A 22,778-nucleotide genomic window follows, 5' to 3' on the forward strand; every position below is an offset into this window, starting at 1 on the left:
ACGTAATACGGCATATGAACAGAACCAAAGACAAAAACCACATGATTATCTCAATAGATGCAGAAAAGGCCTTTGACAAAATTCAACAATGCTTCATGCTAAAAACTCTCAATAAATTAGGTGTTGATGGGATGTATCTCAAAATAATAATAGCTATCTATGAGAAACCCACAGCCATTATCATACTGAATGGACAAAAACTGGAAGCATTCCCTTTGAAAATAAATAGACTTATTTTAACTTCAAAATTAATAACTTCAAGTGGGGACTTTAATAAGGTTACTGGCAATCATATTGTATTTCTCAATCCATCAACTCTCTCACTGTTTTATAAGGCTATTTCTGTAAACCTCAATACCTTCCCCCCTCTTCACTCTCAGCTGATAACCTGGCTTCCCAATTCACTGAGAAAAAAAGAAAGAAAGGTAATGACCAACTTGACCAGCTTCCATTAGATGTCATGTGGTGTGCATGCCTTTTCTCCTGGTATTATGAAGGAACTCTGTGCTCCTACCTAATCCAAGCTTCCACTGTGCTCTCAAACTCTTTTCCGTCTTGTCTTCACAAGGACTGTGTTTTAGAAATTTTTCCTTCTTCCTGCACTGCCAAGTTTTCCTGTCTCACCTACCAACACATATTAAAAGATCCTCTTGATCACATTTCCACCTCCATCTACTGCTTCATCTCTCTCTTTCTCTTTATGGCAAGCCACTCTGGAGTCTTTTTTTTCCCCCCATTTCTTCCTAAACCCACTCTAGTCAGGCTTTCATGTTTACACCAATGCACCAAAACTGTTCTTATAAAGGTCACCTATAACCCTCATATTGCCAAATCTAATGGTCAATTCTTAGTCCTCATCTGACTTGATTTCTCAACAGCATTTTTCATAGTTGATTACTCCTTCCTTGAAATGCTTTCTTTACTTAAATTTCACAACACTCTGCTTTCCTGGTTTTCTTCCTACCTTTTAGCTGCTCCTTCTCTGGGTTTTCCTTATCTCTTCACCTCCAAATGTTGGAATAACTCACCACTCAGTCCTTTGACTTATCTTTTCTACCCAAACTCATTTTTGAGATCTCATCAAGTATTTTAGCCTTAAACAGCACGTATATACTGAAGATTCTTAAATTTACATCTCTAATGTCTACGGAGTTTTCAGGAGAGCGAAGACATGAGACTATTTGGAAGTTTTAAAGAATGAGACAGTGGAGAGAAAAAGTGATGGAACTAGAGAAGGGGGTGGAGGAATCAGCCTTAGCAGGGCAAGAGCACTACTTCCAGTTTAAAAGGCCAGGAAGCATGTAGGCAAGTTCTCGGGCAGCAAGGGAGGGATCTGAAGAACTCCCTAGCTTATGGCCTTAATTTGCTCAGTTAAAAATAGGTGAAATAATATTATAAATGTGAAAAAAGGATGTGATAAAAAGTCTGAAAAAAGCAGCAAGAGTTGAGAAGAGCTGACGAAGGAAATAGGAGAAAGCTAATTCATGTGTAAAATGATTTGAAAACTCTAGGTGAAGGTGAAGACTATCAAAATTAGTGGCTCCGATCTGCACAATCACATGATTTTCTCCCAAAGTTGACAGCAGGCTAAGTCCGACAAGAACAACAAAGGGGAAAGATATTTGCAAGTAGTTATTAAACAGTGACAAAATGACAAACCTGTAGCTACAGGGGAGGAAAAATATCCAAGAGGAGCAGAGAGCTTGGGAATAATGGGATAGTTGAGACTAGAAGCTTTTATTAAATCTGAGAATAGGTGCATTGGGTATTAGAAAGTAGGCAGGGTGGGGACAACAGTAACTTGTTGCCAGAGAATGGGATTCTGCAATTTGAGATTTTAAAACTGGAGCAATTCCAGGTAATGGACGTGGGAAGTGAATAAGAATGAAGGTCACTGGAAATGAAAACTAAAGAACTATAAGGCTAAAGAAATTCAGTAGAAAAGAACGTAAAGAAGGGAAACGGTATTCTGGCTAGATAAGCTAGGTCTCAAAGCAGCACATTTGATGGTTTTTAGAGTGCACAATGGAGGACTGAGGATGACACTGATTTCCCTCAAGCCTACCATGGAAACAGGAAGAATGAGTATCTACTTGAAAGGAGCATGGGGAGATGGTTTACAGAAGCCTCATTAACTACTATTAATAAAGTGTATTATTTGCAAAAAATCCTAAAAGATACATACCAAGTAAAAATGAGTTTAGGATCTAATAAATCTTAGACTGTTTTGTATCTTTCTGTTTATTCATGGAGATCATGGGTCAGTGGGTTGGCCCTGTTTTTCCTTATTTTGCTGTTCATAATGATCTGTAGGAATGCAACCAAGATTATTATCCTTCTTATCCATGATGAAAAATGAAGATGAAGTACATCATATGCATAAAGGATGTATTATTTGGCCTGCAAAATTACTGAATTCTTGATTTAGCTAAATGCCTTCTGATAGTTTAACTGCATTCCAATGAATAATAAAAGTGGAAACATTATAATCTTTAATCATGGTTTATTTTAGTTCTTTGAATATATTTACAATGGCTATTCTAAAGTCTTTTTCTGGTATATCTGATATCTGGTTGCAATCACAAGCAGTTTCTGTTACCCGCTTTTGTCCAGTAGGGTCATATATTCCTGTTTCTTTGCATATTTCATAATATTTTGTTATAAAAACTCACATTTCAGATAATATACTGTAGCAACTCTGAGTACTATTAACAATTCCCTGCTCCCCCAGGGTTTTTACTGCTATCTGCTTATTTGCTATTTGTTTAGTGCCAAGCTGGATTATTTTAATGAAGACTATCGCCCCCCAGTGTTAAGCCTATGATGTTGCTCCTCAGGGAGGCAGTTTTGGGTATGCCTTCAGTCATCCTGGGATGAGAGTAATTTGGGCAGCACTCTAGTTTCCGTTTTCTTGACCATACCAAGATGTTAAGCTCCACTAATTTGGGGTCCTTTGAAGGAATAATTTCCATTGTCAGTGTTTAATATTTGTAATGACCCCAGGAGGGCTTCTTACAGCTGTCTCTTTCCCTAGTTCTCTTCTGCAAAGCAGCCAGCCTACAGTTTAGCCTGTTATTTTAATTGAATTTGTTAGTGTCCTCCCAATTACCTTTCACCACAACCTCCACCTGTTTTTGAGTGTGGATCTTAGGCTTGAACTTCTCCATTTTCTGTTGATGGTGAAGTCGGTTTCTTTGGGAAGAGATAAGGAGCTATTTGTTTTACCTGTTGCCCACACCCTCCACTTCTCACCCCACAAAATCTGTGGGCTGGGGTTCTGGGGTTGGGAGTGGGACCAATGGTGTAACTTCAGGTCTTCTTGACTTGCCTCTCTCAGTGTGGAATCTGTCTTACAAGTTGAGACAAGAGCAATCAGGGTCCCAGTATTCTGAGGGGTACAAGGCCCAAGGTAGAGCCTCCATTTCACAGGTGAGGGCTGGCAGGGAGAAGGGAGCTCCCACTTCTCAGCTGCACTCCCCAGAACTAGCCTCAGCAACAAGTAGCTGGGGGCAAGATGAGAAATGCTGATATCTGGTTTCTCTGGGAAGAAAGCCCTCTGAATGGGTACTGAGGGGAGAGGAAACCCTCTGTTCTTGGCTGCACCAGTTTGGAATAAATTTCCATTCAACAAACTGGGACAGGGTAGGGAGGGAGTTCTTAGTTCAAGCATCCCAGACTCTTAGTTTTCTTATCCAATTTTAGTAGATTTTCTTAAACAGATGTTTTTTAATGTGCTATACGACTCCAAGACCACTTCCAGAGACTTTAAAGGAAGGTCTTAAAATTTTTTTACCAGTTTCAGTGGGAAGTGGGCCAATGGAGTTACTCATGCTGCCATGATGAAAGTCGACCGTCTAAGTTTGTTCACTTTTACTCAGTAAAATTTCATTGTGTGAATACACTGTAGCACAGTTTATTTATCCAGTCTGTTATTAAGGGACAGTTGAGTTGTTTCCAGCTTTTGCTAATATAACACTGCTACTATAAGCATTCTTATACATATATCCCACTGCACAGGGGCAAATATTCCTGTTGCATATAGAGTGTATATATAGGAATGGGATTTGTATGTTCAAAAGTTATGCTAATGTTTAATTTTATATAACAGTTCTAAGTTGTTTTCCAAAGTAGGAGTTTCTTTCTTTTCTTTCTTTTTTTTTTTTTTTGAGACAGAGTCTTGCTCTGTTGCCCAGGCTGAAGTGCAGTGGTGCGATCTGGGCTCCTGGCAACCTCCACTTGTTGGGTTCAAGCGATTCTCCTGCTTCATCCTCCTGAGTAGCTGGGACTACAGATGCATGCCACCATGCCTGGCTAATTTTTGTATTTTTAGTAGAGACAGGGTTTCTCCATGTTGGCCAGGCTGGTCTTGAACTCCTGACCTCAGGTGATCCACCTGCCTTGGCCTCCCAAGGTGCTGGGATTACAGGGGTGAGCCACGATGCCCAGTCCAAAGTAGTAGTTTCAATTGGCATGTCCAACTAACAGTGTATAAAAATCTTTGCTGATCTACATTCTCTTCAACTTTTGTCTTTAACAAAATTAATTGTTGCTAATCTAATATATATAAAATTATATCTTATTGTAGTCACTAATAAGGGTAAACATATTTATGCTCTTTTTTTGCATACATTTCCTCTTCTGTGAATGCCTATTTACTACTTCTGTCCCTTTTTTTAAAAAATTGTCTTTTTCTTATTGATTTGTAGTTTTCTACATATACTAAGTATTGTCTTAAATTTTGGAAGTTTTTGGCTTACCTTTTCAATTTCTCTAAGGCAACTTTTGATCAATAGAAGTTCTAATTTTAATATGGTTGAATTTTATCAATCTTTTATGTTAGTGCTTTTTGTGGCTTATTTAAGGAAGATTTCTCTAACCTAAGGAGACAGATTTTAAAATTTTCTTTGAAAAATGTTTGCTTGTTTTCCATATGCATATCCAACTGCACTAGTACCATTCTTTGAACAGTCCCTCTTTTTCCACTGATTTATAATGCCACCTCTCTCATATATAAAAGTTCCCTTGTGTTTCTGGGCTCTTTATTCTGTTCCACCGGTCAGTTTGTCTATGCCTATGCCAATGCCATTTGATCTTAATTACTAAGGTTTTATAATAAAGCTCATTAACTGTTAGAGTTAACTTCTCCATTTTTTTTCCTTCTTTCAGAGTGTCTTTGCCAGTTCAGGCTTGTTTTTCCGTATAAATTTTCAAATCAGCTTGTTAAAAAACACAAACACACACACACGTGTGCATACATGTGTGAGCACACATTTACCTACCCCATTGGGATTATTGCAATTACACTGAATTTATAGATTAGGGGTTACAAACTAGGCCAACAGGCCCAATTATGCTTGTAGAAATGTCTAGGTAGCAGAATGTTCTGTAAAAATTTTCAATTTGAGTGCCTGTAACAACATCTAGACTCTAGTTAGCTATATAGCTTGTCCCACCGACTATATTATATTGATTTGATTCAAAACTATTCTTTTTCTGACTGGTCCTGTAAGGTTTTAAATTTTCCACTTGGTCATCTAAACTATTCTTGCCTAGAGTTCTCTTCTAGGGACCAAATACTCTTCTGAAGATGCCAGCTTCACTTTCATTGGTTGAAAATATTTTAAAATTTCTTTTGAGATTCCTTATTTGACCCATGTGTTATTTAAAAGTGTGTCATTTAATTTCCAAATACTTTGAGATGTTTCAGCTATCTTTTTGTTACTGATTTCTAGTTTAAGTCTACTGTGGTGTAACACCATACTTTGTATGATTTCTATTCTTGTAAATTTTTTAAAACTGTGTTTTATGATCCCAAATTTGGTCTATCTTGGTGAGTGGTTCCAGGTTAGCTTCAGAATGTATATTCTGCTATTGTTAGGTGAAATATCCTATAAGTGGCAATTAGATCCAGTTACTTGGTGGTGCTGTTTTATTCAGGTATATCCTTATTGGTTTTCTGTCTGCTGAATCTGTCAATCAATGACAGAAGGCTCTTGAAATCTCCAAGTATAATAGTTTCTAAGAACACATCTGTTTCTCCTTGCAGCTCTATCAGTTTTTGCCTCATGTGCTTTGATGCCCTGTTGTTAGGTATACATACATTACAGATAGTTATGTCTTCTGGAGTACTCACCCATTAAAAAAAAAATCACTACGCAATGCCTCTTTTTATTCCTGATAATTTCCCTCATTATGAAATTTGGTTTATCTGAAGGCTAGCTACTCCAGCCTTCTTTTGATTAGTGTTAGCAATTACTCTATCTGTATCTTTACATTTAAAGTGGGTTTCTTTTTTTTTTTTTTAGTCTTTTTTTTAATTATTATTCTACTTTAAGTTTTAGGGTACATGTGCACAATGTGCAGGTTTGTTACATATGTATACATGTGCCACGCTGGTGTGCTGCACCCATTAACTTGTCATTTAGCATTAGGTATATCTCCTAATGCTATCCCTCCCCCCTCCCCCCACCCCACAACAGTCCCCAGAGTGTGATGTTCCCTGTCCTGTGTCCATGTGTTCTCATTGTTCAATTCCCATCTATGAGTGAGAACATGCAGTGTTTGGTTTTTTGTCCTTGCGATAGTTTACTGAGAATGATGATTTCCAATTTCATCCATGTCCCTACAAAGGACATGAACTCATCTTTTTTATGGCTGCATAGTATTCCATGGTGTATATGTGCCACATTTTCTTAATCCAGTCTATCATTGTTGGACATTTGGGTTGGTTCCAAGTCTTTGCTATTGTGAATAGTGCCGCAATAAACATACATGTGCATGTGTCTTTATTGCAGCATGATTTATAGTCCTTTGGGTATATACCCAGTAATGGGATGGCTGGGTCAAATGGTATTTCTAGTTCTAGATCCCTGAGGAATCGCCACACTGACTTCCACAATGGTTGAACTAGTTTACAGTCCCACCAACAGTGGAAAAGTTTCTTATAAACCACATGCATAAAATACATATCTACAGTGACTGTTGATATATCTGGATTGATATCTACCATATCTAACTATTGCACTTGAGTTTTGTTTCATTTTTTTGTCTTCCACTCTTTTTTTGCCTTCTCTGATTTTAGCTGAGTATTTTACATAACTTAATTTTCTCTCCTCTCTTAGAATGTCAATTCTATTTATTAAAAATTTTTTTTAGTAGTTGTCCTAAAGTTTGCAATATATATTTGCAACTAATCTAAGTCCACTTTCAAATAACACTATACCGCTTCATGGGTGGTACAAGTATCTTATAACAAAAGTATTCCCAATTCCTCCCTCCTGTCCCTTATACCATTGCTGTTATATATTTCACTTATCCATACAATTTGATCATCCAATATTGTGTTGCTATTATTATTTTGATTAAACTGTTATCTGTTATATCAATTTTTAAAAACGTGATTTTATATTCATGTATTCCTTTTCTACCTTAACTGTCTTCCTTTCTTCATGCCAAGTTCCTGATATATCATTTTCCTTCTTTCTGAAGAACGTCTTTGAACATTTCTTGTAAATCAGATCTACTGGTGACAAATTCTCTCAAATTTGGTTTGTTTGAGAATGTATTTCTTTTTCACTTTTGAATGATAATTTTCACTGGATACAGAATTCTACATTGGTAAATTTTTCTTTCAAAATTTTATCCACCCTCTTCTTGCTTAAAAAGAAATATATAATTCTTACCATTGTTTTTCTACAGATAAGGTGTTTTTTCTTCTTTGGCTTCTTTCAAGATTTTTTTCTCTTTCTTTTGTTCTCTAAAATTTTTCTGGCCGGGCGTGGTGGCTCATGCCTGTAATTCCACTTTGGGAGGCCAAGGTGGGCAGATCACGAGGTCACGAGATCGAAACCATCCTGGCTAACACGGTGAAACCCTGTCTCTACTAAAAATACAAAAAATTAGTCGGGCGTGGTGGCGGGCACCTGTAGTCCTAGCTACTCGGGAGGCTGAGGCAGGAGAATGGCATGAACCCGGGAGGTGGAGCTTACAGTGAGCCAAGATTGCACCACTGCACTCCAGCCTGGGCTATAGAGTGAGACTTTGTCTCAAAAAAAAAAAAAAAAATTTCTGCAGTTTGAATATGATACACCTAGGCATTTATTGGTATTTATTCTGCTTGGTGTTTTTGTGAACTTCTTGAATCTATGGCTTGACATTTGTTAATAGTTTTGGAAAACTCTCAGTCATTATTATTTCAAATATTTCTTTTCCTCTTTCTTTTTTTCCTGGTGTTCCTGTTCCTTATATGTTACACCTTTTATAACTGACTCACAGTTTTTGAATATTCTGTTTTTCTCAGTCTTTTTGTTCCTCTTTGCTTTTCAAGTTGGGAAGTTTCTATTGACATATCTTCAAGCTCACTGATTCTTTTCTCAGCCAGGTCCGTTACACTGATGGGCCCAACAAATACATTTTTTTTTTTTTTTTTTTTTTGAGTCAGGGTCTTGCTCTGTCACCTAGTCTGGAGTGCAGTGGTGCAATCATAGTTCACTGTAGTCTCAAACTCCTGGGCTCAAGTGATCCTCAGCCTCTGAAGTAGCTAGGACTACAGGTGTGTGCCACCACACCTGGCTAATTTCAAAGGCATTCTTCATTTCTGTTATACTATTTTTGATTTTGAGCATTTCCTTTTGGTTTGTTCTAAGAATTTCTCTGCCTCTGCTTACGTTACTTTAAATGCTGTGCACTTTTTCCATTGGAGCCCTTAGCATATTAATGTTATTTTAAATTCCTGGTCTGATAATTCCAAATATCTGCAATATATAAATCTGATACTGATATTTGCTTTGTCTTTTCAGATTGTGCTTCTTCTTTTTAGCATGTCTTGTGACTTTTTTTGTTCTAAGTCAGGCATGATGTATTTGGTAAAAGTTACTGAGGTAGATTGGTCTTTTATGTTTATCTGGGTAGGAATCGGTTGTGTTTACTGTTTCCTGTAGTTGTAGGTGACAGAGGCTAAAATTTCCTCTGGTGCCTTTTTTTCTTCTCCCCCGTTGTCTTTTCTCTCCTTAAATAAAATCTAAGAGGTAAGTTCTTTCAGTACTGCCTTATTATTGCACAAGGGCCTGCTCTATGGATGTGGTGGTGAGGTGAAAAGAGAGGTAGGTATTGTACAGTCCTATGATCAGCTGTCAGTCTTTCAGTCGGACTGTGTGACTGTGAAGGGATGTACCCTTCAAAAGTGGTTCTCAGTTTTTTTGTTTTTCCACTCCCCTTGGTGAGACAAGAAGGCCAGAGGGGGCTAGATTTGGGGATTTCCATCCCCCTAGGGTGGCTGGGCTCCAGTAAAAAAGTTTCCTTTCTGTGCAGGCCTTTGTTAAGGAGAATGAAATGCTCTGGGAGTATCTAAAAATGGCTACTTTTCCCTCCCAATGAGGGAGAGGGGAGAGCATTTTTCTTAGATCTTCACTGTGAGAACCTGGCAGAGTTCCTCAAGGTAAAACTCACAAAAGCGTATGGGCTTCTCCGTGGCTGGTTCTTCAGGAGTTGTTATCTCTCAAGCTAGTTCACACTCAGATTCCAGCAATTAATTACCCTTTAAATATTCCTATCTGAAGCTGGCTCCAGTGGTGGGTTCTTAGTGGTTTCTGTTGGTAGTAAGCTGACTCTATGGATCTGCCTGCCTTCAGTTTCCAGCTCAAGTGTGACCTCAATTCTCTGATGAAATCTAACAGGAATTCACAACGTCCAAGTGCTTTACCTGTCAGAGGCTAAACTACTTTTTAAGAGAAATCTTTTTGCATATCTTTGATTACTTATATTATGAACTTACTGTACTAATGTGGGTAAATATCTTTAAGGTTTCTAGTATACACAAACTTCCCTGCAAAAAGCTGTAATAAAATAACCTAGGCTGGGCGAGGTGGCTCATGCCTGCAATCTCAGCACTTTGGGAGGCCAAGGTGGGTGGATTACCTGAGGTCAGGAGGTTGAGACCAGCCTGGCCAACATGGTGAAACTCCATCTCTACTAAAAATACAAGGCCGGGCGCGGTGGCTCATGCTTGTAATCCCAGCACTTTGGGAGGCCGGGGAGGGTGGATCACGAGATCAGGAGATTGAGACCATCCTGGCAAACACAGTGAAACACCGTCTCTATTAAAAAGTACAAAAAATTAGCTGGGCGTGGTGGCACGTGCCTGTAATCCCAGACACTTGGGAGGCTGAGGCAGGAGAATCGCTTGAACCCCAGAGGTAGAGGTTGCAGTGAGCCAAGATCGCGCCACTGCACTCCAGCCTGGACGACAGAGCGAGACTCCGTCTCAAAAAACAAACAAACAAAAACAAAAATTAGCCAGGCATGGTGGTGGGCACCTGTAATCCCAGCTACTCGGGAGGCTGAGGCACGAGAATTGCTTGAACCAGGGAGGCGGACGTTGCAGTGAGCTGAGATCATGCCATTGCACTCCAGCCTGGGAGACAGAACAAGACTCTGTCTCAAACAAACAAACAAAACCCTAAACATATTTTTACCACCTTATTTTTCTGCTCACAAACCTTCAATGCCATTCATCCCTGCCAAATACCATTCATCTGGTGGTTGGAGAGAGCCACTGAAATCTTCTGGATAATCCAGACCTTATCTGTTTTTCAATTTCATCCCTCACTACTGCTTAAAGTAATCCTTTCGTTCCAGTGATCACTGAATTTATTGTCCCTAGAATACACCATGATCACTCATTTTGTTTTTGTTCGTCATCCCTCAATGTTTATAATGCTGTCCCATGTTCTCTCAGCCTTTTTGAATTCAATCTATACTACTCTGACTGCTCACTTTGCTCTCACCCATTTCAGCTGCTGCATATTTATAGAGAGTATTCCAGTACACTTAGGAAGGCGTCAGAAAGCCAACAAGTTTTCAGACTACTTCTTCAATATGGGCACAGAGGATGGGGTCAAATCCACTCTATGCAAAGTGAGGACTAATTTAGATAATAAAACTAAGAATTTCTGAAATCTGAAACAAATGCAAGTTGGCTGCTTATTAAATAAAATCATGTAATTATAGTTTTTCAACTTCTTGTTTCTCATTTTTTTCAGGATTTTCTACCTGTGACTCATGACTGCATTAAGCAGCTCTCCTAACTTCTCAAATCTAGTTTCATTTTTTTTTTTGGCCCAATTTATAACATGGACAAAGTAATTACTAATGACATATTTAGTAGCAATTAAAACTTAAACTATTTTTCCTGTCTCTTTAGAGAAACATATATACAAAACAACTATTTCTAAGATAAATATAGAAGTATAAGTAGTGTCACAAGAAAAGTCTAAATAAGCAAATGCATGGTACAAAGATGATAATTAAAATGAAGAAAAGCTGTTATCAATCCTGAAAAACAGGTTTTTCAGCCCTGAAGTTTGATTTTTTTAATTAAAAAAAAAAAAGACCCAACTCACGTTCCATTTGCTCAAACATCACTGAGAAGAGGAAGTCTCGTGGTGTCATATAATATTCTCCTTCATGTTCGAGTGAAGAAAACTGCATGAAGCGCTGCTTACGAAGAGACGGTTTCCCAATATATATTATTCCATGTTCAACATTTTTCTAAAAGACAAATAAATTGCAATTTAAGATTTTTTCAGTGTTATTCCCAGTCACTTCTAGGACAATCTTTAAAAAGTAATTTTCAAGCTTGGATCTGACAATCCCCAAACTTTTAAAATCATTCATTTAACAAATATTAACTGAGTGCCTACTTCGCACTGAAGATACAATAGTGAATAAGACTAACTTGAGGGAAGTGACATTCCAAAAAGGGAGAATGGCAATTAATGAATAAATGTATAAAATAATGTAAAACGGTAAGAAGTACTACATAGAAATATAAAGCAGGATAAGAAAGGGATAAGGTGGTAATACCTTAAGATAGTCAGAGAAGGTCTTTCTAAAGAGGTAACATTTAGAGAGATTAAACGAGGTGGAGTTAGTGTGTCCTGGGGTTGGGGGGTCTCTGGAAGAAAAGCATTCTAAGCAAGCACAAAGTCCATGAGGTGGGAAGAACAAGCTTGGTGTGGTCAAGGAACAGCAGAAAGGCCACGTTACCAGAGTGACTGAGGAAAGAAGAGAGTGGCAGAAGAGAGTCAGGAGGGCAACAGAACATGTGAAGTTGTGCTTTCATAAAGATAAAATATATCATATTAGATAAATAGCTTTGCTTTCAGAAATGTGAGAGAACCATGGGTAGAAAGAGCTAGAAGAAGGATGGGTAAAATATTGCGGAATATATAGGAATATGGTGGAAGAGTTTGCACCTCAGGCAGTAGGACTTAGACCTTGACTAAGTGCTAATGAAGAGAGTACTGAAATCTTTATAAAGAACTTTTCGTTGAGCATTTCCATGTATTAGGCACTGTACTAATCAAGTATTCACATAGATTATTTAGTTAATCCTCACAATAACTTTGAGCAGTAGATACAGAAACTGAAAAGTAAATGGCAGAGGCAGGCTAAAAAGCTAGGTCTGACTCAAAGGGTTTTAATCTCTTAACTACCACACTATCCTCCTACACATGACTGGGCATTGTGAACTAGGGAGACTGGAGGAAGATGACACAGCAGTTAAAAGACACCTATGTCAATGCACGAATCTTGATACAAGAACATATTATCTGTGAAATCCAATAGCAGGCTTTCATTCTGGATTGCTCTCCTGAGACACTGCTCTAACCTGGACCACAGTATCCTTCCTGGACATATCACCTTCTTTTGACACTGAATACTGATTCTATAATACTCTCTGACACACAGGCAATGTTCAGTGACTGCTGACTTGAATTGAAATGGGAAAAACATGAATTCCAGTTGCTTAAATCTCTCTTAATTCAAAGCTGTCAACCCCTTCTTTTGGCTGATTTCAGTTCTCTGACCAGTATTAATTCTCTCTCTTAATTAGACAACAGGCTTCCTTTAGCAGCTAGTTTTACACCTCTTTTGTGTTGTCAGTGTCTACCAGAATATTGCACGTGTACAGAATATCAATAATATTGTAATGATCTGTACCCTCACCTTCCCTATGCCTTTTCTTTTCTTTTCCCTTAAATGACTACTACAAAAATAGCTGAAGGGGAATGTTTTAATTACATAAGTCCACACTTACCATCCCAGTAATCAGAAAACTAAATTTTATTGATACTTTCTGAACATTTTAAACGTGAGGCAAATATACATGTTTTCAACCAACAACTTGATCCCTTTTGTAAAAATAAACAAACTCTCCTTTCCAAACCTCAACCAACTAAAAAAGGTCAGCTACTCGTTTATCCCTGTCCTCTACTGGTGCCATAACAAGATAGGCCATTAACTCTATGTTTCTTCTGATTGTCCTTTAACTTGTAGCAATCTTATTCTTTCCTGGTCCTAACTAATATCAAATCTCATCAAGAAGTAAAAACACTAACCTCCCACTCTCTTACAGCAAGACATGAAAACTGTTTTCAAAGAAATTATGTTTTTTTTTTCTTCTAGGAGGTTCAGACCCCACAAACTCCTCTATCTTACAGTTACCATTTTTATATGCTTATACATGCCTATAACTCATACAGGATAACATTTTTGAAGAGGCTTGAGTCAGTTATTCAGGGAAGTGCCATCTTACTGAGTTGAAAGGTTGAGTGAACTGTCACTCCTTTGAATTTTGGGTAAATATCCGCTGTAGTGAACAAGAAAAGGTAGAGGAATTGAAACTAAAGCTCGCTTTCTTTCAGAGGTTGATTTCCGAGCTTGAGGCTGTCATTGAATTGCAGACCATGAATTTAGAAGGTCACTTATATAAAAATGACCTCTGAATTTGTCCGACTGCCATGACTCTACCACTACATGGTGAGGTATAAAACCTTCCAAAAACCCTATCAACATCCCCCCAATTCATTTTGGTATGGTAGCTTTTCCTTCCTGCTACTCTATAGTCTAAATAAACCTATTCTACTACCCCCAAACCTTTCAACTCCCACTGGCAGCACTAATAATGTCTCTCCTTTTCCTAATCCTTTCCACTACCTCTCATGCTCTGCTTATAGAGTACAAAACTATCATCTGAAGGTCATCACCACGGCAGATTGTAATCCTACCATTTTCCTTAGGAAATATGCAGAGGAAGCCCCCAAGTCACCATCTCCTACTATTAAAGTCTTTCTGTTCATCCTAAGCCCCACCTTCTCTGAAGAAAACACTGAATTGACCATTTACTAATTTGAGGAGACTCTAGGAAGAAACAGAAGACATAAGCATCAAGGGGGCAACTCTGTAGTAGTATAATATACTGTAGTATTATATATTAATATATAATACTCTGTATTATAGTATCTAATGTTTGTTAAGTATGTAGTATATGCAGAGCAGGGTGCTAATATCTTTACATACATGTTCTTACTCAGTCTCCACAATGCCCTTAATAGTAGACACCATTTTTGTCATCTTCGTTTTACAAAAAAAAAAAAACAAAAACACTTACGGCTTGTGAAAGTTAACCAGCTTGCCTAGATTGTAAGTGATAGCACAGGCAGTATGACATCAACCCCACTGTCTCAACCACGATGCTATACTAGCTCCTGTTAGAATAATATAAATTAGGAAAATAGAAAAAGCAGTGTGGGTAATGGTAGTTGGGAAAGTTTTTATGAAAAGAATAGGATTTAAGCTAAACTTCAGAGAATAAATAACAAAGAACAGAACTAGAATTAGTCATCCTTTAGTCCCTGGGCTAACTGTTGTCAATTTCCTAAATGGTATGTATTATTCTCTAGTTCAATCAAATTTAAAGTAAGTAGGATGCACTGAATGTGTTTCTTTGCTACAACAAAATTTATGTAAAGGAAAAAAAATGTATTGTTCTGAAATTACCAGAGCCTTTCTAATTCCAAGTTGATGAACCAACATAGTTTTTTTAGGTCATCTTTATTATACGGTAGTAGAATTTTAAAAGTACATTTTAAAGGATCACTAATATAATCAATGTGCAGTCTACTATATTTATGCTTATTTCATAGAATTTGGAAGATTAATTTGCCAATGCCATTTTTAACCTTTTATTCATCTGTCAGGCTTAGCTTGCTTTACTTCATTTTTATAATAATTCTGATCAAATCCCAGATAGATTTAATGGTCAAGAATGTAATAACCACAATATTGTTCCCAAGAAGAAAAAAGGTGCCTTATTATATCATTTCCACGAATGCACTGTAATAAAAGACAAGTCTGTTTTTTGTCTATTTTGTCAACTAAACTCTTGAAGCATACATTTCATCTTTGTTTCACTGTACTGTGCAAAGCATTTGGCCTGGTGCCTTACACATATTGGGACTATAACTGACATACGACATAGAATTTTAAAGAGTTAAAAGGGACTTAGAGATCATCTAGTCCAACACTTCTGTGTAAAGGACCAGAAGTCATGTCTTCTGAGTTCCATACCCTGTTTGGTTAACTAGTTTGCTTATTAACTACTTCAGATAAACGTTGGGAACAAGTGGCTAAGGTCCAAATGCTGCTAATTTATAGCCTAGGGAAATGCATGTCAAATTATTCCTTATTAATAACTTGAACAACTAAAAACATAGTTTACAATAAGCCTTTGGCAGAAAATGTAAACTATTTCTTAATCTGTTCTTTTCCTTTCTTTCTTCACTTCTTCCTTCCTTCCGTGTGCTTTTCCTGGTAACATGTGTGCGTGCTCTCTCTTTTCCCAGTTTTCTCTTCCCTCTTAGGTTTCAGGTTGCTTTTTTTTTGTTGCTGCTATTTTCATGTTCCCTGAACTAACCATGTTGCTTTGGGCACTCATTTACTTTAATCTCTGTTATCTCTTTTTCACTGTGGCATATTCGTGGTAGGTTAGGCTTGGTAAACTGAGCTAAGGCAAAGAAAACGGCTTGTAGACTTAAGTAAGCACAGTTAGAATATCAGTTTGGATGGGGAGGATAAGGAGATATAACAAACATCAAGATATCAAAGTTATTTGAGACCAGCCTGAGCAATGTAGCGAGACCCTGTCTCTATAAAAATAATAGAAATTAAAAATTTTTTAAAAATCAATATTAGGCTGGGCACGGTGGCTCACACCTGTAATCCCAGCAGTTTGGGAGGCCGAGATGGGCGGATCACGAGGTCAGGAGATTGAGACCATCCTGGCTAACACAGTGAAACCCCGTCTCTACAAAAAATACAAAAAAATTAGCCAGGCGTGATGGCAGGAGCCTGTAGTCGCAGCTACTCGGGAGGCTGAGGCAGGAGAATGGCGTGAACCCAGGAGGTGGAGCTTGCAGTGAGCCAAGATCGTGCCACTGCACTCCAGCTTGGGCAACAGAGCAAGACTCTGTCTCAAAAGGGGAAAAAAAAGAAAGGCAAAACAGAGTAGGAGATATTTAAACTGGATCTTAAAGGATGAGCAGGAGTTTGCCAAGACAGGGAACAGCAGTAGAGCACGCTACACTAAAGATGGCTCTGACAGCTGGGGAGCCAGACTCATGATGTAGAGGGTCTTTGAGCTACGTGACAAAAATGGACAGAGAAGAGTAACAGCAGCCATACAATACTGCAAAGATCATCATGAACTTTCACATTTTCTTTTGTTAATCTATAAAATAGCCACCAAATATGTAAGACACTGGAGCCTATATGGAAATTTGGAATTGGATATCTGATACCATGATTCAGCACTCTTAATCTACCTATCTAATAAACTTAGTTAGTTTCAAAACCCTGCCATATTAAAAACATTAAATTATAAGTGCTAGATTAAAATACACTAATGGTAGAAGGGAGATCTAACAGCCTGACAGTAAGGCAGGAGAGAAAAATAATACAAAACAGTGACAAGTGAAATGAGTGACTGTGGCATAAGTTTTAATCATTGAGGTTTATTAAGCCAGCTGTACGCTGTGTCCGGGAAAAACATAAGCTACAAACGTATATGTGGCTGTTTTTCTGGAGGTTTTCAGGAGTTTTAGTATTTATACATTTCCTTAAAATGAGGGAGGGCATGTAGGAAGAGGGGCAGGTAGGGGTAAGGTGAATGGTTACATTCCTGTGAGACTTCCGTTAGTGCCAAGTGAATCTACATTTTACAGAAGATAAGGTGAGTGGAGAGAAAGGGAGTAGTCCTTTTCTCTTTGTACTTCCACTGGGGAGATACATTTGTAATTCACATTATCAGTGTAGAATTTAACAGACTTTAGTTTTAGGAGCTAGACTTAGACTGTACACCTAAAGTTATAATTGGCATGTCCTTGTTTATGGGAGGCTAGCAAAGAATTTAATTATGAATAGTCTGTGGGGTAGCCCTTCCCACATGCCTAAGGCTTTTTTCCTTTCCAGGAGGACCTTGCTAAAGTATACTGTTGCATGATTCAGCCTCCAGGCTTAAGTTTGGGGGTCCTGGGATTTAAAATTTTTTTTTATAGTAGACACAGCTGCAATTGCCTGGACCAATCAATGTTATTACAACCAATCAACAGGCCCAGGTCTACACATGGTGATGATTTTCTGTCCAGAGTAATTTATTATTAGGGAATATCAGAATGTAGAAAAATATGAAATACATTTTAGCTGTTTTTAATGTAAATAATACAAAAATGTTTTCCTGCTTACACGGCTAATTTTAGTTACCTGGAAGATTCACATACACCACACGCCTCATACTCGACTAATGCCATATAAATTCAACATTACTGTCTGATTTTACTATATATTCAAAGTACTTCGTAGAACGTATGTTATATAAAAATACCAGGGCTATAACTACATAAACTGAAAATAGAGCTGTGAGTGGAGACGTAGTCTTTCAGAAAAATAAAGGTAGACAGTTTGGGGTTGTCAAATACTGTTACGTGTCAAATAAAATTATACCACATGATGCAAATGCTTTCACCTTTCTAACAATGTTAACATACACTTTTTTTTTTTTTTTCCTGAGACGGAGTCTCGCTCTGTCATCCAGGCTGGAGTGCAGTGGCGCGATCTCGACTCACTGCAAGCTCCGCCTCCTGGGTTCACGCCATTCTCCTGCCTCAGCCTCCTGAGTAGCTGGGACTACAGGCGCCCGCCACCACGCCCGGCTAATTTTTTGTATTTTTAGTAGGGACAGGGTTTCACCGTCTTAGCCAGGATGGTCTTGATCTCCTGAGCTCGTGATCCGCCCACCTCGGCCTATAAAAGTGCTGGGATTACAGGCGTGAGCCACTGCGCCCAGCTTGCTGCCATCTTATGTTTAAGCATACTAAGTATGAACAATCCTAGAGGACCTCAGGGGAAACTGATCCGTTTTAGTTTCTCAGAAAATGTAAATAAGGTTAGAACCATAATGCCTTGACTGCTGCATTCAACCTTTTAAAAACTGTTGTCCAAGGAGTTAATAATTAAAAAAAAAAAAGACAGTAGAGGATTAGACATAATTAAGATTATTCTGAAAAGGCACACATTGCCTTCATATATTATGTGAGAAATAAAAGCAGTACAAGGCGGGTAACAGCACTGCTACTATTCAACCTGCAAAATTGGAGAGAATTTTTTGTCCCTCCTCACCTCAAACTGCTTATTGTAGTTAAACACAGTATTTCAGAAGGAGTGGAACAAAAAATATTAATCTTAACCTTCATTTGAGATTTCCTAAGTTGCTTCTACAAACCTACTCGGTTGGCAGTGTATACAGTTACATATAAATAACCAATGGACTGGCAGGAGAAGCAGCTGCCTGAGAAACTAGCTGGTCAGGAAGAGAGGAAGGGTATGGAATGCAGTGGTGGAGATCAAAGAGCTGCTGAGGGCCTGTTGGTGGCTGTTATCCTATCCCTACCCGAGATGCAACTTACAGTCTTCTGAGGTGGAAAGTGGTGGGAGTGGAGGGATGGATTCCTTCTATTGCCATGATTTGCTTCTCAAACCTGCATCTACTACTAAATATATGGAAAAAGAGGAGCAGAAGAAATGCTGGGATTTGGGGCTATACTGAACACATGAGAACCATCCACATGGTTCTAGTTATATATAAAATGCTCCATGGATTTCAAGGATTACTTGTAATGCAGTAAAAAATGTGACAAAGGAATTAAGAGCAATGAGTGATGTGAACTGGATAAAAGAGATCTTTGAAAGCTGATGACTTCTGTTAAAACATTTCACTAGTTTATTGCCTCTAAAGCAACAGGTGCTTCACCACTCTGTCTCTACTTTTTATCCATGAAGTGACATATTGGAAAAAGTTAGTTCTCTGTTCTTTGTTTAACATTCTTTGGTCTCCACATTTCTCAGGAAGAAAGTGGGAAAAGAAAGGGCCTTCCCTATAGCTTTCAATATATATATACATGGCATTAGACAAAATATAGTGAGACCTATTCATTTGGGGCCCTTATTTTCGAATTTGTAATAATCTGGATAAAATATAAAATTGCTCTGTTGTCTTTGAACTTTCTGTGGTGTAACTGGATGACTATCTTTCCTTCTTAAAGAAACCTTTACAATCAGAAATTTTCATTTCATTAGACACAACTTTTCCATTTTGTTCTGAATTAGGGAGATTTTATTGCATATGAAACAAAATACTGCCAGACTAAATTAAAAATATTCACTGCATAAGCTATGCCTCATAATACATTCTACAAAATGACAGCCAATGAGACAACTGTCATTCCTGGGAAACCTGGAAGCTCTGGGAACTACTCTCTCTGGCTTCTGAAATATCGTCTGATCTATGATGGTCTAGTCTAGACTTTGTCCCAGAGACTGGAAGAAAGCTAGCACGGCTTTTTTTAGATGAGGATGGTAAAATGAAATGGCATATGCTTACACACACAGACACACATAATTTTTTTTTTAACCCCATAGATTTCTATCTGGAGAACAGTGGCCACTGTCAGGGGATGCTGATGAGTAAATAAACAAGCATCTTCTCTTTCAGTGCTTTCTCTTTCCTGATTAAATAACTGAACGGAATACTCATTTTTGCTTCTTCCATAATTACCTTCCAAGAGGTACACCATAACTACATATATTTCTGTCTCTGTTTGAAACAAAAAGTTTAAACTAGGTTTCGAATGATTAAAAAAAAAAAAAAGAAAAGACTAGGCCGAGTAGGGTGGCTCATGCCTTGTAATCCCAGCATGTTGGGAGGCCAAAGCGGGAGGATCCCTTGAGCCCAAGAGTTCGGGACCAGCCTGGGCAACACGGCGAGACATCATATCTACAAAAAACACACACAAATTAGCTAGGCATGGTGGCTCACACCTGTGGTCCCAGCTACTTGGGAGGCTGAGGTGGAGGTGGGAGGATCGCTTGAGCCTTGGAGGTCAAGGCTCCAGTGAGCCGAGATCGCACCACTGCACTCCCGCCTGAGCGACAGAGTGAGACTCTGTCTCCAAAAAAAAAAAAAAGGCTAGAGCCTTAATTTAAAATCTGAATACTCCCACCAAGGTATTATCAATATCATTTATTGCAACTATAACTAAATAACATTTTTCTTAAGAATTGAATGAGCTACTTTAGTTTATTTTCCTCCACAGGAGAAGGTAAAATACTACTTGTGAACTCTTTCTACAACTATTCAACATTATCAATGTATTTAATAAACCTGTCTCCCATGACCAACTATCTTACAGAGATAAAATGGTGGGTGAAGAGGAACTCACTCCCTAGTGGGGAAGGCACAATAGAAGGTGATGTTAGAGCAGAAGTATGAAAGGAACAACAAACATTTAGCAAATGTGTATGTTCCACAAGGATAAATTTAAGTATTTTTCACACATTATTTCTCAACCATGACATTTTGATTTCTTACTTTTCACAATGAGATATGCAACAGACTAATATTTTTCAGTGTTATATAATTAAATTTGAATAGAAAACTAGCAACAGGTCTGGTATCCTGATTTATCTTGACTGTGATCTCTTTTTTTTGGGCAGCTGAGAAGTAGATGCAGAGCAGTAACAAGGAACTTCTGTGATATAAGCTCTAATTTCAGGAATCTTATGTACCCATGCAAAAAGGCTTCCTGGAAACTGAGAACTTCAAGTAAGTGGTGCTATTGGGGGTCTGAGTCATAAACAGAGGCTACCACTAGGGATAACAACATTTAGGATATTATATCCTATAATATATGACACAGTATGAAGCAAAGAGGAGATGGATTAAAGGATCCCTCTCTTCTTCTATCCCTTCTTGGGGAACAGCTGCAGTCTGTAGCTGTATTTTACAGTTTGTGACTGCAGTAGGAAAGTGATTCATTCATATAGTATTTTGCCCTGCTCCCCCATTTTCTGTGACCCACTCAGACTTCCATACCCCAGTCCTCAGCAAATGGCTGTCACCTCCATGTGCTTCCCCAGCTTACAGGAAACTGACAGTGAGGATTCTTAAAGCTCATGGCTGAATACTGACTGATAGCAGTTTGCCTCTCTATCATCAAATCTCTCATGCCCCACCCCTAACCCTATATGAAATTTGCTTAAATACTGGAATTATTTTTTAAAAAGCCCTGCAAAGTATGTTGATTGCATACAAATAGATTTTTTTGAGACAGTTTTGCTCTACAAATAGAAATTTTATCCAAAACAAAAATAGAACAAAAAATTTTAAAACTTTCAGGTAAATGGAATAACGAAGGTTTGAACTCAGGAGCAGATTTGCAATTTCTTACTTAAAAAAAATTATATTTCTTTTAAAAAATTCCATTGACATTTTTTCTGAATTGGTCTTTGTACAATTCAGAAAACAAAACGTGTGTAAAACAAAGATAGTACTAGCTGTCTTCAATGTCAATCTCAGTTTTGATCACTGTTAACAAGATTTTCCTAAAACAGATTTGACTTGCTGGGGTGTCCTTAGAGCTTCAGCATTCACTTGACTGACTTATATTAACTTGAGTAAACCTTTCCAAAAGACAGATTAAATAACCACTTACTTGCCTCTAATTAAAACACCTTACAAAGCTAAGCATGTAATATAGCCTCCCTTTTTAATTTGGCTAACTTACTTGTTAAGAATTAATTCTGGGCTGAGCTTGGTGGCTCATGTCTGTAATCCCAGGACTTTGGGAGGCTGAAGGAAAAGGATCACTTCAGGCCAGGAGTTGTAGACCAGCCTGGGCAACACAGCAAGACCCTGTTTATACAAAAATTTAACAAATAAAAAAATTACCCAGATGAGGCCGGGCGTGGTGGCTCACACCTGTAATCCCAGCACTTTGGGAGGCCAATGTGGGTGGATCACAAGGTGAGGAGTTCAAGACCAGTGGCCAACATGGTGAAACCCTGTCTCTACAAAAATACAAAAAAATTAGCTAGGTGTGGTGGCATGCACCTGTAATCCCAGCTACTTGGGAGGCTGAGGTGGAAGAATTGCTTGAACCTGGGAGACAGAGGTTGCAGTGAGCCAGGATCATGCCACTGCACTCCAGCCTGGGTGACAGAGCGAGACTCCATCTCAAAAAAAAAAAAAAAAAAGTTACCCAGATGTGGTGGCACACACCTATAGTCCTAGCCACTGAGGAGGCTGAGGCAGGAGGATCACTTGAGCTCACGAGTTCAAGGTAACCAGGAGCTATAATTGTGCCACTGCGCTCCGGCCTGGGTGACAGATTTTGTCTCCAAAAAAAAAATTAAAATAATAATAATAATAATAATAAATTAAAAGAAAAAAATTCCAGTAGTTATCTGCTCTAGGAGTCCTTCTAGAAGTAGCTATTTTGGGTTAGGTGTCCTCCCTTGTGGGCATATAGAACCCTGAGTAAGTTTTTATTAAAGCTGTAGTAACCCTGCACTGGAATTGCCTGTTTACTACATTGAAGTCCTCA

The 22,778-nt window shown here is 38.2% G+C and overlaps 1 protein-coding gene across 2 annotated transcripts in view; it reads right to left on the bottom strand.

The window, feature by feature from the left end:
- MICU2 (mitochondrial calcium uptake 2) overlaps positions 1 to 22,778 on the bottom strand; it is a 111,545-nt gene that overhangs the window by 62,593 nt on the left and 26,174 nt on the right. For both annotated transcript variants that reach the window (XM_004054244.5, XM_063697187.1), the window contains exon 2: positions 11,400 to 11,547. In XM_004054244.5, coding sequence (XP_004054292.1) covers positions 11,400 to 11,547 — 148 coding nt within the window. The remainder of the gene's footprint in view (positions 1 to 11,399; positions 11,548 to 22,778) is intronic.

This window comes from Gorilla gorilla, chromosome 14, assembly GCF_029281585.2.
Source record: "Gorilla gorilla gorilla isolate KB3781 chromosome 14, NHGRI_mGorGor1-v2.1_pri, whole genome shotgun sequence".
Lineage (NCBI taxonomy): Eukaryota > Metazoa > Chordata > Mammalia > Primates > Hominidae > Gorilla > Gorilla gorilla.